This window comes from Chinchilla lanigera, unplaced genomic scaffold (genome assembly GCF_000276665.1).
Source record: "Chinchilla lanigera isolate Chin_1 unplaced genomic scaffold, ChiLan1.0 scaffold00082, whole genome shotgun sequence".
Lineage (NCBI taxonomy): Eukaryota > Metazoa > Chordata > Mammalia > Rodentia > Chinchillidae > Chinchilla > Chinchilla lanigera.
In genome coordinates, this window is record NW_004955483.1 from 7,784,232 (window position 1) to 7,798,267 (window position 14,036).

The 14,036-nt window shown below is 39.9% G+C and overlaps 1 protein-coding gene across 2 annotated transcripts in view; it reads right to left on the reverse strand.

The window, feature by feature from the left end:
• Positions 1–290: 290 nt before the first annotated feature.
• Rnf144b (ring finger protein 144B) overlaps positions 291–14,036 on the reverse strand; it is a gene marked incomplete at its 5' end in the record, with an annotated part of 78,396 nt that continues 64,650 nt past the window's right edge. For both annotated transcript variants that reach the window (XM_005403388.2, XM_013503838.1), the window contains 4 exon segments: positions 291–3,939; positions 5,370–5,459; positions 9,115–9,259; positions 11,018–11,222. In XM_005403388.2, the coding sequence (XP_005403445.1) occupies positions 3,799–3,939; positions 5,370–5,459; positions 9,115–9,259; positions 11,018–11,222 (581 nt within the window). In that variant the 3' untranslated portion in view covers positions 291–3,798.

Consider the following 14,036-nt stretch of genomic DNA (forward strand, 5'->3'; position numbering starts at 1 on the left):
GATTGCTGGCTATTTCTCTGGACAATGGTCAAGTCTTGTGCACTGGCAGAGAGGAATATCCCACACCGAGTAAGAAAGTCTTCAACAAGTAAAGGCATTATACTTGCCTGTTTGTTTTAAGAAACAAAATAGCAAGCATTATTTCCATACTGCATATTCCGGTATTTCTGTGAATTCCGGTACGTCTTATAAATTTTGAATCTAGTTTTTCACAGTAACTTGGTTGGTTCTTATAGGATAAGATTGAATCCATCTATAATTGTGCAGCGCAAAAAGGTTAACACACATGATTTCCTGCTCACATTTATTGGGGCCAGGGAGACTAAAACAGTTATTTTACTTCCAAAGAACTGGAAAAATATAATACAATAGCAATTTTGTAAGTACATAACAAAACATCCTGGATCATGAATCAACATGAGATGTAAGAGCTCAGAGATATCAATTCTGACAGCTTTATAAAACATCGTTCATCAAAGGCATTTCTGAAATAGTCCTTAAAACTACACATATGTACAAGATTCTATACACATAAAGGCATCTATTCATGAACAGAAAGAAAAGTCCTTTAGAAGCACTGTGTACAGAAAGCTAAAGAAATACATACATAGATCCTGAATATTTTTAAAGAGAAAATTTAGGTTGTACAAAACAAGTGATTTACATTCAAATAAACATGTAGATTTTTCAAGCCTGGATAGATAACATTTTTGTGATGCAGACGACAAGAAAAACTCACACTGTGAATTATTTGTTTTTCAAAGGCCACTTTCAAAGTACAGATTTCAAATCCAAAGCAAATACCCACAGCATGAACAAATAAGATGCCTAAGATTCTAACATCTGCTTTCATATGGCTTCCCTCCTCACCTCAGTGTCTAATAGCATGAGAAAGATTCCTAGAGAAGGCAGTGGCTAGATTTGTACCAGTTTATCTGACCATGTCTGGGTGGTGGGTTTTTACACCAGATTACAGCTTAGCCAGTTGAAAAATTCTATTTCAAATAGACTCTACTGCTCCAAACTCCAAAAGATTTTGTTACAACATCCAGCCCCATGCTCATTGTGAAACAGAAAAAGGATCTCCAGGAAAGAATAAAGCTAAGAGAGGAAGAAACAAGGTTAAACTCTGTCACTGGCCAATTATCCAAGATGAACATATCAACCGAGCTGTCAGCGCTCTTCTTTGTAAAGGAAGTCTCTAGTTTGGCTTGCATCCTTCCCTTTCATGCACCAGAGATATGTTTGGGTTCAACCTACCAACCCGTTCCTGTTAGTTCTGACAACTCGCGCACATTATTATTTAAAGAAGTCACCACTTTACAGGCACTTTAACATCATTAAAAATTTTTAAATCTAGTTACTTAAAATCAGTTTGACAAACATTCTTTACTCCCTAGCCCTGCCCGCCCCCCCAAAGGTAGCTAATTCTGTTATAAAATCACTGTGAGAAGATAATTCCTTTAGTTTTGCCGAGGAAATAGCATAGACATTTTCTTCCACTTTTACTCCAAATTCATGAACTCTTCCTCTGAGATCACAGAATCTCAGTTACTTGAAATCTGCCCGTTTAAGGAGCCTTTGTGAGCCACACTCAAGAGTTTACTAATGGAAGAGTACATCGCCTCCTCTGACATTCTTTTGGTACAAAATTCAATTTCAGTTGAGTTTCTGTGATCCCCTGAGCAGTGATCAATGCCCTTTACAATGAGGAAGTAGGCTATCTGTAAAACAAAGCAAATTAACTATTCAACTATAGGTACACTTACGTTTATACTACTATGAAAAATACTGAAATACAGTGATGGAAGAGGGTTTTTCTCTGAAGTGTTTAGATATTTAAAGGACAACTAAGTCACTCACTACTGAGAAATTTCTAATAAATGCTTAAAAAAATGATTTTGGATGGTTGCCATTCAAGTTTTCCCAGAGTTCTCAGCTATGTTCTATATAAATGGTAAATAAAAAAGTACATGACCAATGAATGCACTGTACGTGTATAAGGTAACAATATATATGTGAGAATTAAAATTTCTTAAATATATACATCCCCACTTAGGATACATTCCATTCCATAGACAAATCTTCACCCTTTAATAATAGGTCCAGATAGCAGCAATTTAATAATCTAGTTACCCAGTTACCTCAGAAACTATGCTAGTCCTGAATATTTCCTGATAGAGTACCCCTGTCTTCCAAGAGAGGTCTCCATCAACGTTTGTGTAGTTCTCATGAAGCACCAGGCTGTAATGCTAACGGCAACTACCTAATCTTGTCATTGGAGAAACACGTGATGTCCTTTCAAAGCCCATTTATGTAAATCTAATAGTACAATGGGAAACATAAGTCATACTACAGTGATATCAACCCAAATTATTTGAAATATATAAAATACTACCGTTTTATTTCTTATACACCTTTTTATTGTCTTATCAGTGCCTTGTATACACAGAAAGTATCCAGACTGTCCTACTGGATGTAGAAAAAATTGTGCTAAATTATACTGAGAAGAAAGTTGCTCTGAATTATGTTTGAAAATATGCAAATATCTTAATTATCAATTAAGGTTTTTACAGAGATAGTGTACTACCATACTAAGTTTCATTTTAAAAGAATGGTTTCTGAGTCCATGCCCCTGGGGAAGTTATGAGCTTGCAACTAAAATTCACATATAAACTATGCAAACGTCTTTAGGCTGATTAATGATAAAACATTTTAGTCACTGAAAGAAAGAATAACTTTTATGTAAAAATTTATTTTGTGTCTACTACTGGGTGTCTCCAGGCGTGCCCAACGGATAGAAATTCTAGGTAGGCTGTAAGTCATACGGATTCTAGTTGTACATGTGGAATTTAATGTTTAGCCTTGATGTATACTTTTAGACCCAATTCCAAATCAGCTGATTGTATGAACAGATGCCAACAAAGGTCCCTGTTATCCAGGATGAAAGTTTTGAATCTCTCCTACTCTAACCTTACTTCATATACAATAATTTTGTAGACCACAGCTCTTGCCTGTAAGAGAAGAGCTGGCCACCTTAGAAAAGTAACAGTTGCCAAAGGACAGATGCTAAATTAGCCCATGTTGTTTTACATGCTGCAACCCTTTTACCGGGAAAGGACAACTCCCTCACCCAGCAGTTTCTCCCGCTTGAAGCTGAGATCACACAAGGAAAAACCTATTGTGTTTCTGCCAAATCACTGTGGGAAAGTTGGGAACAGCACACCCAGTAACTGGCAGAGCCACAACCAACATATCGACTCCTAAGATAAGCAGCCTGCTTTACAGTAGACCTCTTAGGAGAGTTTCTCTTTATGTAGTCTTAGCCTTCCCTCCCACAAGGGGGTTCCCCTCCCTTATGTTTCCCACTGTGGCAAATCAACACAGAACACACTTTCTTCTCAGCCTGTATGCTGTCAATCATAAAAGCATATTTATTGTATTGAATGTTCACTTAGGCTCCTTGAATTTGGCTGGAAGACTAACAGTTCGGTGGGATCCTTTGAACGATAAAATGAAGATGTACAAATTCCTCCTAAGCAACCCCGAAACTCCCGACACGCTCCACAGACACAGCCAGACTGCGGCGCCCAGTTCTGGTTGCACAGGAGCACTTGCAGCCAGGACTTGCCCTTTCCCAATCCAGCACGGACAAAGGCTTGCAGGCAAGTTCAAGGTCTGGACACAGAGGCACTTCCAGAATTTGGCAAGGAAAAGGAGGCAGCGTCACTCAGTGGGGCTTTTTCATGTGCTGTCTCACAGAAACCAAACGTCTGTGGCACGGGATTACAGAGTGCTTTACGTTGTGGATGGGTCATGCTTCTTCTTCTTGCCCCGACAGGACTTGCAGACACAACAGATGATACACGGGGAGGCCAGGAGTAACAAGGGCGAAGTCACCAAGGCAATGATACCTAGTCCCACGAGGATCCCCACCACCTGGAAATTTAAAAAAGAAAGTCAGCAGTTACACTTTCCGATAGGTGCTCTTGTTCCAATATACGCTACATGGAAACCCTAATCCCCAAAGTAGCAAAATTTGCTGATGGAGCCTTTGGGAGTTAACTGGGCTATGATGGTGGGACCCTCAGGATAGTTAGTGCCCTTAAATAAAAGACAGACCACAGGAAAATAAAGTTGTTATCATCCAGCATGTACAATGCATCTAAAAGTACCTTGATTTAGCATAATTAGCATAATGTGTTCTTTTAATACGTTTTGGCCAGGCTATTAATCTATACTTATGATAATGAACTTGATAAGAAGTTATGAAATAAATAAATGAACCTGATCCTGGCAAAAAAAACTTTTAAAGAATGGGGGAAGGGGAAAAATAAAGAATTGAGAAGTGTGATATACATGTACCAGTTCCTTACAAGGAATGCAAATCCTTTTGGACTGCAAACATGTACTAACAGAAACTTTTAAAATTTTAGAAAAAGAATTAGCACCCTTATAAAAAGAGACACTAGAGAGTTTCCTTCCCTTTCCTTGGCTCTTTTCCCCTTCGGACACAGCAAGGAAATGGCCATCTGTGAACCAGAACAGAGTCCTCACCAGACCCTGACCAGGCCGCTACCAGACCTCTCAGACCCCAGAACTGTGAGAAATAAATGTTTACTGCCTAAGCTAATCAGTCTATGATCCTTTTCTACAACAGCTCAAATGACTAAGACATGGTCTTGGGCACATGGAACAGCTACATTTACAGGGTATTTTAGCCAGTGTTGTGCCATGATGGAACTGGACACAAATGAAAAAGATAAAAAGGGTTGAAGCAAAAGTGAGAACAAACCGAAAGCTAATTCAAGCTTGGCAGCAAGCTCAATAGAATTGTGAACTGTTGGTGTTGGCTCATTCTTTCCCCGAGTTTCCCCGACGGTCTCATATTGATGTTAATAATGAGTACTAGGATATGAGCATTAACTTCCTCAAAAGGAGCACAGGCTTTGATAGCTATGAAACACTATTAAAAGTAAACCACGAATCCCTTTGAACCTACCACATAAACACACAAGGACATGTACAGAGGGATCTGAGCCCCAGCATGGGCTCATAGTATTTTAGAGCTCTGCCTTTGATAGCTAATATGCCTTCAAGGGTTTTAAAAAATTCTTCCATGGTTTTCAAGAGGAAAGAACATCTGCATTCATTCTGCAGGTCACTGTCAATTGCTTGGTTCTCCAGTACTCCTGTCCCTCCACTTGTCCTCAAAGAGACTCTGCTCATGAACTGTCTTTCTCCTAGTCCCATCCCAGAACTCTCGGAGGCTTCCCGGCTGGCACAGGGAGACAGGGAATAAGGTGGGAAAGATAGAGTTGACTCTTTAAGCATCTCATCCCAAGCCTGGTTTATCTCTGTACGGTCACCTGTGTTCGGTTCCACATCACCGATGCTCTTGAGTGGCCAAGTTTATTCCTGCATGGCCCTTTGTCATAATGTCTGAGGAAAATGTCATTCTGAAAAACAAAGGGAGATCTCAGTAAACATGCAGCTTCACATTGAAAGATGAATATAACCTCCATCAATCACCTGGTGATATTAATAACTTCCTCTAGGAATTCCAAGCCAGAAATCTTTAGCATATTTTGGAAATTTTGTAAATTACCCAGTGAAAACAGATCACACTTAATGAGATTTTTGATTGATTGTATGAAAAATAAAATAAGGCCTGATGAATTATCTTAGGTAATTATAAGCTCCAGCAGAGGCACAAGGTGGAATGGGAAGACTGAGTGAGGCTTCTAAAGGGCTCTTGCTGCAAACCAGGTGAGAGAAAAGCAGAGGAAGAAGTGAGGCCAGGATGAAGAAGTCCTTAGATTCCTTAGAAGAAGTCCTTAAAAAGGTTACTACAGTAATGGGTGGAGAAACAGGAAGACAAAATCAGAGATAAGGGGAAAACTGCTGGGTAGAAAGAAGACAGTGGCTTTATCAAGAAAAGGAACAACATTGAGATGGATTTTGGGGGGGAAGGAGATGATAACCATGGTTTGGACATGTTCAACTTGACAAATAGTACAGACATTCAAGCAAGTATTACTCACAGAGTTCATTATATAGATCTGGGTTTTGTAAAAAAGATTTGGGCATCGCTATACATGGGGTAGAAGAAATCATACAAGTGCATGAGATAGCTGGGAAGACATATACACTGAGAATAACAGAGGGTGCTGAACACACTTAAGAATGGGTCGATGCCATGGATGTAGCTCAGCAGCACAGTGCTTGCCCAGCAAGCACAAGGTACTGAGTTTGAGTCCCAGCACCAAAAAAATAAATAAATAAATAAGAATGGGTCGAGAAAGAACCTGAGACATGGCCAGAAAGGTTTATGGAAAACCATCAGAGATGGTAACTGAAATGGAGGTGGCTGGGAGGTCACATGAAGTGGAGAATCTGGAAAAGATAAGAACTGAAGTCGCCATTGGATTTTACCAATAAGAAATCACTCCAAAGTTTAGGAAGAATATAGGTGGGAGATGAGAACCTGTGCTCTGAATGCATTGAGATGACTAAGGGTAAATAAATTTACCAGCAAGAGGTATCCAGGCTTTTGAGAAGCTTGGAAGCTAAAGGACAGAGAGAAGTGAGGGGAGATATGCAAAAAGGTTCACTCAATTTAAATGGCAAACAATGAAACGCATGGACATGGTGAGGAATACAGAAAGAAAGCTGAAACTGTGGGACTTTAGAGACAACTGAAGGTGACAAAACTCTGAGGCTATAGACAGGAATCATATTTGCAAGCAGGCCAGTAAGATGACCTTGACCTCTCAAACCGCAAGGCTGAAGATCAGTGCAGGAACCAACACCATGCCCTAGCCACACTCACCATCTGTTCGGAGTCTGTCTCAGACTGGGGATTTAGAAAATCACTCCTGTCCCGGCCCTAGGCTTTCAACTGAACCATAAACAGAAATCAACAGCATCACATGACACAGAACGCTTGCCTGGAGAAAAGCATTATTACTGACAAGCCAAGGCTTTTAGCTAAAAAAGAGAAAGTGAGATCCCGAAACACAGTAAGCAGAAAAAGAAGCTTCAACATTTGAAATCTGTATATTCGGCCACTTAACATCTGTATCATTTTATCCCGAGTACCACAGGGGTACAAGTGACAGAACAGAGTGTTCTCTGGAACACCATCCCCCAAACATACTTCCACCAAAGGCTGGAGATCTGGCGCACATATTCAGTCCTCTACACGCTTGCCTCCGAAAGAGATCCTCATGGGCCCAGCTGCCTTGAAGGTAGGAACCCAGTTAATAGTCTGGCTAAACCAGAAGGAAAACAGAATGATTTGTTTTTCATTTATAAAGCATGTGAGGTATACAAAAAGTGGAATCCTCATCCAGAATATCACTCATTTAAAATTACAATTGGTCTCAAATATCAAGTATAATTTAAGGGGATATGGCAAATAAAACAAATTTAAAGTAAAAAACATTTCTTACAACCTGAATTTTGAACTTCCAGAATCTAAAATATCTATTTTTACCTTTCCAGTTTATATCTTTTCTTAAAACACTGAGACCAAGCTGATTGAGATTCATACTCACAGGGGCTGGGGATTTAGCTCAGTGGCAAAGCGCCTGCCTGGCAAGCGCAGGGTTGTGAGTTCGATTCCTGGTACCGGAAGAAAAACGAAAAACAAACAAAAAAAAAAGAGATTCATACTCACAGATGTCATCCTAAACAAGGTATGTAATTTTCAGTTAATAACGCCAAGCCTGCAGTGGCCAGCAGGTACCCCGTGTCAACTAAACCCTTACTCACTGAGTGTGTTAGATACTGGAGCGCTAAACAAATTGCTTGTTGAGTTAAAGCAAAACAAACAACAAAAACAAAGAGCTGAAAAAAAGCATGGTGACACAACCATGAATTAAGGCTATAATTCTGATATAACCAACTGGCACTATCCAAAACTTAGAAAAACTGGAATTGGAATAAGGCTTTTCCCCAATCCTTCCCACCACCTTTTAACCCTGAGGTTAACACCTCGCCCTGACACAGAGCTGAATGAAACGACTTGAATGTGTGAAGACATGCTACATGAATAGAAAGGAAAAGCAATAACTGGGTGTTTCTTTGACTTAGGAAGCGGACATTCATTGATAAAACAGTAGCAGTACTGCAGAATGAGAGAATGAGAGAGTTAGTTAGGAAACACTATTGAGTAGTTTTATTCTTTTAATTCAAAAAGACAAAAGCAGTATAATTATGGTTAGCAGAGTAACTTGGCCCCCCAAAGATATTTATGGCCTAAGTACCTGTGAATGCATTCCCTTAAATAGCAAAGGAGACTCTGCAAGAGTGATTAAATTAAGGGCCTTGATATAAGTGAGATTGTTCTTTTTGGGGGGGAGTTTTTTTCCAGTACCGGATATCGAATTCACAACCTTGTGTTTGCCAGGCAGGCGCTGTGCTGCTGAGCTAAATCCCCAGCCCCAAGCGAGATTGTTCTCTATTCTATCCAGATGGACCCAACCTAATCACATGTGTCTAAGGGCACAGAACTTTTCCAAGCTGTGACTGAAGGGGTGAACTAGGGAAAAAGGGTAGGAGAGATGCAATATTGCCGACTTTGAAGATGGAAGAAGGGAGCCACCAACACAGCTATGCAGGCAGAGTCTGGAAAGTGCAAAGAACAAGGAAATGGATTCTTCTCCAGAGTCTACAGACAAGAAAGCAGCCCTGTCAACACCTTGATTTTAACTCAGCAAGACCTATGATAGACTTCTCATGCATAGAAATGTAAGATAATAATAAACTTGCGTTGAGCCATGAAGTTTGCAATATATGGCTAGAGCAGGAATATAAAACTAATATACTAGCAGGTCTTTATATAATAAAGATTAATTCCCCCAAAGCATGGAATGTCCCTAAAACAAAAGCTTATATTTAAAACTAAAGTGACACGCGTAAAGCAACCAAAAAGAGGATTTATAGTTATCTGTAGTAGCAGGCTCAGGAAGTCTCATTAAGAAAAATAAATGATTTCTCCAGGACAAAAATAGGCTCGGTCTTTGAAATGGAAGGACTGTAGGGTCCCGGCTCTGATGCAGACGAGGTATGGGAAAGACCATGTGATCCACCTCTTCCGGGGGCACTCACATCCAGGTTCTGGAGGCAGTACCAGCAAAACGTGTGCTTGCAGTTCTTGCACATCATCTGAGCACAGCCTTCATTGCGTTCAATGTAAACACGGCAAACTGGGCATTGCTTAATGGGGGCTTCTGCACCTGTCCCAAACAGTGCCCTAGAAACAAAAGGAAAGGAAACTGTAGTCAACCCATTGTCATCCACTGAAGTCCCAGTGCTCTAGGAAGTTAGGTAATCAGTGCGTTTATCTGTACCTCATTCATTTCCCCAAGAAAAGGGTGGAGGTAAAAATAGTAGAGACACAGACTATTAGCAGTTCAAAAAACTCAAAACAAGAACCTTTATTTATTTATTTATTTATTTATTTATTTATTTATTTAGGCTTTCAGTGAATTATGTAATTACACTTTCCACCAATGATTTAACTCACTGCTTTGTCAAATTAATATTTCACTCCCTGAGCACACACTGCCTGAAGAAGAAATACAGTAGAATCAGTCATACCACAGAGCAACTAGCTCAGCATGCAACTGGGGTATGCTCTATCGTCTCGCTATTTCATAATGGGCAGAGTGAGAGTCGATAATCAACACTTTAAGATCAATGCCCGTATTGAAAAGAGCTGCACCTAACAGATGAATGGGTCAGTAGAGGTGCACAGTGTAAGGGGCACAGAAAATAAGGAGTGGCGCAAAGTGGGGTGAGCAGGAGCCATGGCTCTAGGTTACACTTTAGTTACTGTTCATCAGAATTACTACCCAGCACATGGACATAGCTAATTCTCCAAGTGTTTTCAAAGACATGGCCAGATTTCATACTGAGGATAATTTTACATAGTGAGGGGACAGGCTCTGTTTTAATCATCCTTTTTTTGATAAAGAAACAGATTCACCAAGCCTAACTGTCTTGTATGAGGACACATAGATGTCAAGTGATAAGGTCAGAACGCAAATCTGCAAAAGTTCCTCTCCTCCTGAGTTCTTTACACTGCCCTTGATACCTAGGGATCCCACTGCCATGGCAGTAAGAATGTGGAAGGCGCTGGTTTGCATCTGACCATCTGGTTCTGCATTCAATCTGTTTTTTTTTTTTTTTTTTTTTTTTTGCCTGTTTGTTTTGTTTGAGATTTAAACCCAACACAGCCAGGTCACACACTTATTCCTGAAGAACTGGCTCTGCACACTCCTAGGCCACCAGGTGATTAAGCCAACTGGACTGTAACACTGGTATTTTGTTCTTGAGATGCAGAACAACCATAGCCTCAAGCAAAGCAAGGGATCAAACACAAAGGTCCCTTACTCTGGCCCTGCTGCTGCCACCATAAAAATGCTCTGGACAAAAAGGAGAGATTTAATTGCTTCTCATCACAGCAAAATCTCAACACTGGCACCATCTTTTCTGAAGATAAGGTATTAAGAATCTCTCTTCCTATATTCCCCAAGAACACGTGTTTTTTGTATTGTTGTGTTCTTTCTGCTGTGACTGGCATACCCCATCAGGTGGTAGCTTAATTAAGTGGAAAACATCATTTCTGTTTCATTTTGCAAGCAGGAAGAATGAGATACATTGATATTAGGCAGACTGGGTAGCTAAGCAAATAGCTGTGGACAAAGCCATGACTTCCTGCTGAGAACCCATAAAGCCCAGGATGTCTCTATCTAAAGAGAAAGTAAAACTCACACAAACCCTACTTTCAGCAATATCTGAAAGATTCTGCTGAGACAAATAAAGAAATCCCTTTAGAATTGCTTTTTTGTAGTTATTCTTTGTTAACAAATTATCAATTCTGGGCGCTTCTCTGTGAAGTTCTGAAGGAAAATAATATCTACACATCATCGTGAGATAACTCTTCCAAAGCAACATATGTTGAGTTTCCAAGAACATCTGTAATTTCAAAGCCACTTTCCTTTCTTACCCATGTTCTGTGGGCAGGACAACAGGCTGACTCTCTCGACAGGAGACCTCCGCGTGCCAAGCGTCCTTGCAACATGAGCAGAATTTCAGGTGGCAAGAAGGGCACTCCACCAACACAGGCTGGCCTGGATCGCTAGTGGCAACCGGACACACGGTCTGACAGTCTGCAACAGGACACCACGTTCGATGGGGGTCCAGGTGAACTTCTAAAACACAAAGAAAAGAAATATGATGATCTAGTTGCCTCCAGTTCAAGCTTGAAGTTTTCTCCTCTTCACTTAGTTCTATGGACTAATCTTTATGGAAGTATAATACAACCAAAGGTGACAATGCTACAGCTATTCTTCATAACAGAGTAATAGATCCAAACATACAATCCACAAAGTCACACAGCCTTGCCACATCTCTCAGAGTAAGTACTAATGGGCTAGGTCACCACTGTCTTTACGAGCAGAGAAGGAATGTTCTTTTCACACAAAAACTTCAAGACTAGGATATTTCTTGCCTTGGGGCACTCAAAATAGGCAGAAATCTGAGGAGCTTTATACAATTATTCAGGTATAGTCTTGGAAGAAAAATGGGCATGAAGAATCTGCCGAAGCAAAAAAAATCTGCAAGCGTAAAAAAAAAGTATTTTTCACAAAAGATTTTGTCCTTTAGGGCATTGAGAAATAGGAAGTGAGGTTTCTTCTGTTGTGTAGCAGTAAACAGAACAACAAGGAAGAATCAAAATTTAGAGACCAAAAAGCATCTGGTACGACTTAGTAAAAAATCATATTACTTGTCAATGTGGGTGTTTTGTTGTCCTACCAATGTGCTAGTCAGGAACAATTTGTAAAGGACTCACATGCCTAAAACAAGAAGCAGAGACTTTCAAAGACCATATAATAGTAGCTACACATAACATTGGTAAGATCCATATGGCACGCAAGGAAGAAAAGAGGATTACAGGGTGGACAACCATATACTCAACTCTCTGTAAATCTTGCTTAATTTCTCCTTTCCTGTAAATTACAGATCTCATGTCCTCTTTGTATGGTATGACTTTTCAGGAAACATATTATGTGAAAAATGCCGCTATTTAAGAGGTGGCCATAATTTTCTTTTCTGTGAACCAAGGTGATGAGATTCTAGTTTTAGACTTCCCGGGGCTTGTGATTTTTACAGATTTATACATAAGAGCCAAATCAATCCTAAGGGTCACACAAAAAAATTAAAGTATTAAGTATGAATTCAATTTTTAAAGGTAATTATTTTATACATTCAACATCAGGGAGAAAAGGGGGAACTGCACAAATAAACAGTGTCTCCACTGGTGTCTTACCTAGACATGGCAATCAACAGATCTATCCATATCACAGCTTTTCATATGAAATAGCATCCTTAAATATCTTATCTAGTAATTCTGGAGAATGGAGTTAGAGAACAGTGTGCCTTTGACATGCTCATAATCAGAGTTATCCTGCTATTCACAAGTCCTCAGACCTCAAGAGAGATGGACCTTATAAGATCTTTCAAACTTTGAAAAGCCAAGGGAACAGTGACCCATATAAAACGCAATTTCTTGGCCTTTTATTTCCACATCCTTTATTATTTTTTTCCAAGCCATTATAACTGCTTCACAAATAGCCTGAAGAAATAGACTGGTAGGTAAAATTACTGTTAAGAATCCCCACATCAGGCAGGTGCTGTACCACTGAACTACAATCCCCTAGAGCCCCCACTTCAAATATCTACTTACCACCCATTCTAAGTCAGAGATCTTTTAAAAGCTTGATGAAAAAGAAGGGAAAGGAAAGTTAAAATATATATTATGATGAAAATTGACAGCATCCCCAACAATCACCTTAAAAAGGCAGAAGGACAAAACTGTAATCAGTTAAAATTACTCGGCATGAGGTCTGACTTGTTTCTACCAGTGTATTGTCTAAGATTTCTGGGGTGGCACATTGGAAGCAGAAACAATAAATAAAGAAACAACTATAGAATTTGATGAATAGCGACATTAGCTGGAGTGCAGCTGTGGCACACAATCCAATGCAAACTCAAGGGAGGACTCTGAGCCGCAGAACAGCAGCCTTCTGTATTTACTGTATGACAGTCACACAAAGGGCCATGAAAGGAGCGTAGAGGAAGGGGAAGAAGAGCCATTACAGCTCTCTGCATAGTGATGTGGCACTAAGTGACAGTGATGCATTCTGAAATGCATTGTTAGGTGATTTTCTCATTGCAAAGATATCAAATATATCATACACTTACATAAACTGAAATGGCTATGATGTACTAGGCAATAGAATTTTAAGGAATCACTATTGTATATGTGGTGTATCATTGGCCAAAAAGTGATCATGTGCCGTGTGTCTGTATTACCTTCACTAAAAGTCTTGTTTTGCTCAGATAGCTTATACAGCTTCTATGACCAAATGTGGAGACTTAAGGGAAGATAGATTTTGACTCCATCAAAATATAATTGGCTGCTCCTGGTGATTTTGTGGAATAGCTATTCAACATCTCTCCTAATCCCTTTCAATCTTCCTTGTTGGAACACCTATCACTACAGTCTGAGTATTACCGAGATCTGTTTTCCCAGACTTCCATGCAGTGAAGGCTTCGGCATATGACCCAGTGCTGACCAAGGGCAGGTAAGGAAAGAGCCCTCAAGGGCTCTCTGAGACAAGACCTCCTCCCTGATATGCCAGAAGAATTACTATTCTGTCTGCTTTTGAACACAGCTGTACGAAGTCACAATTCTCAGTGCACCTCAACAGTCTGGGAATTCAGAGGAAAAGCTAAATAATTTACAGAAATTGAGCTGCTAAAGTAACCAAAACCAGGAGAACCTGCCTAAGGATTTCTTGCATATCCTTTCTTCTCAAGCCATTTCTAGTCATACACACTGTTCCTTGCAACTGAAAGCATCTTAACTAATAAGCCTACCCCTCTAGTAATAATGATCAAGTTCTCAGTTCAAATAAGAACTATCCCTTCCCTGTGGCCTATATTTTTTCAGTAAAAGGATC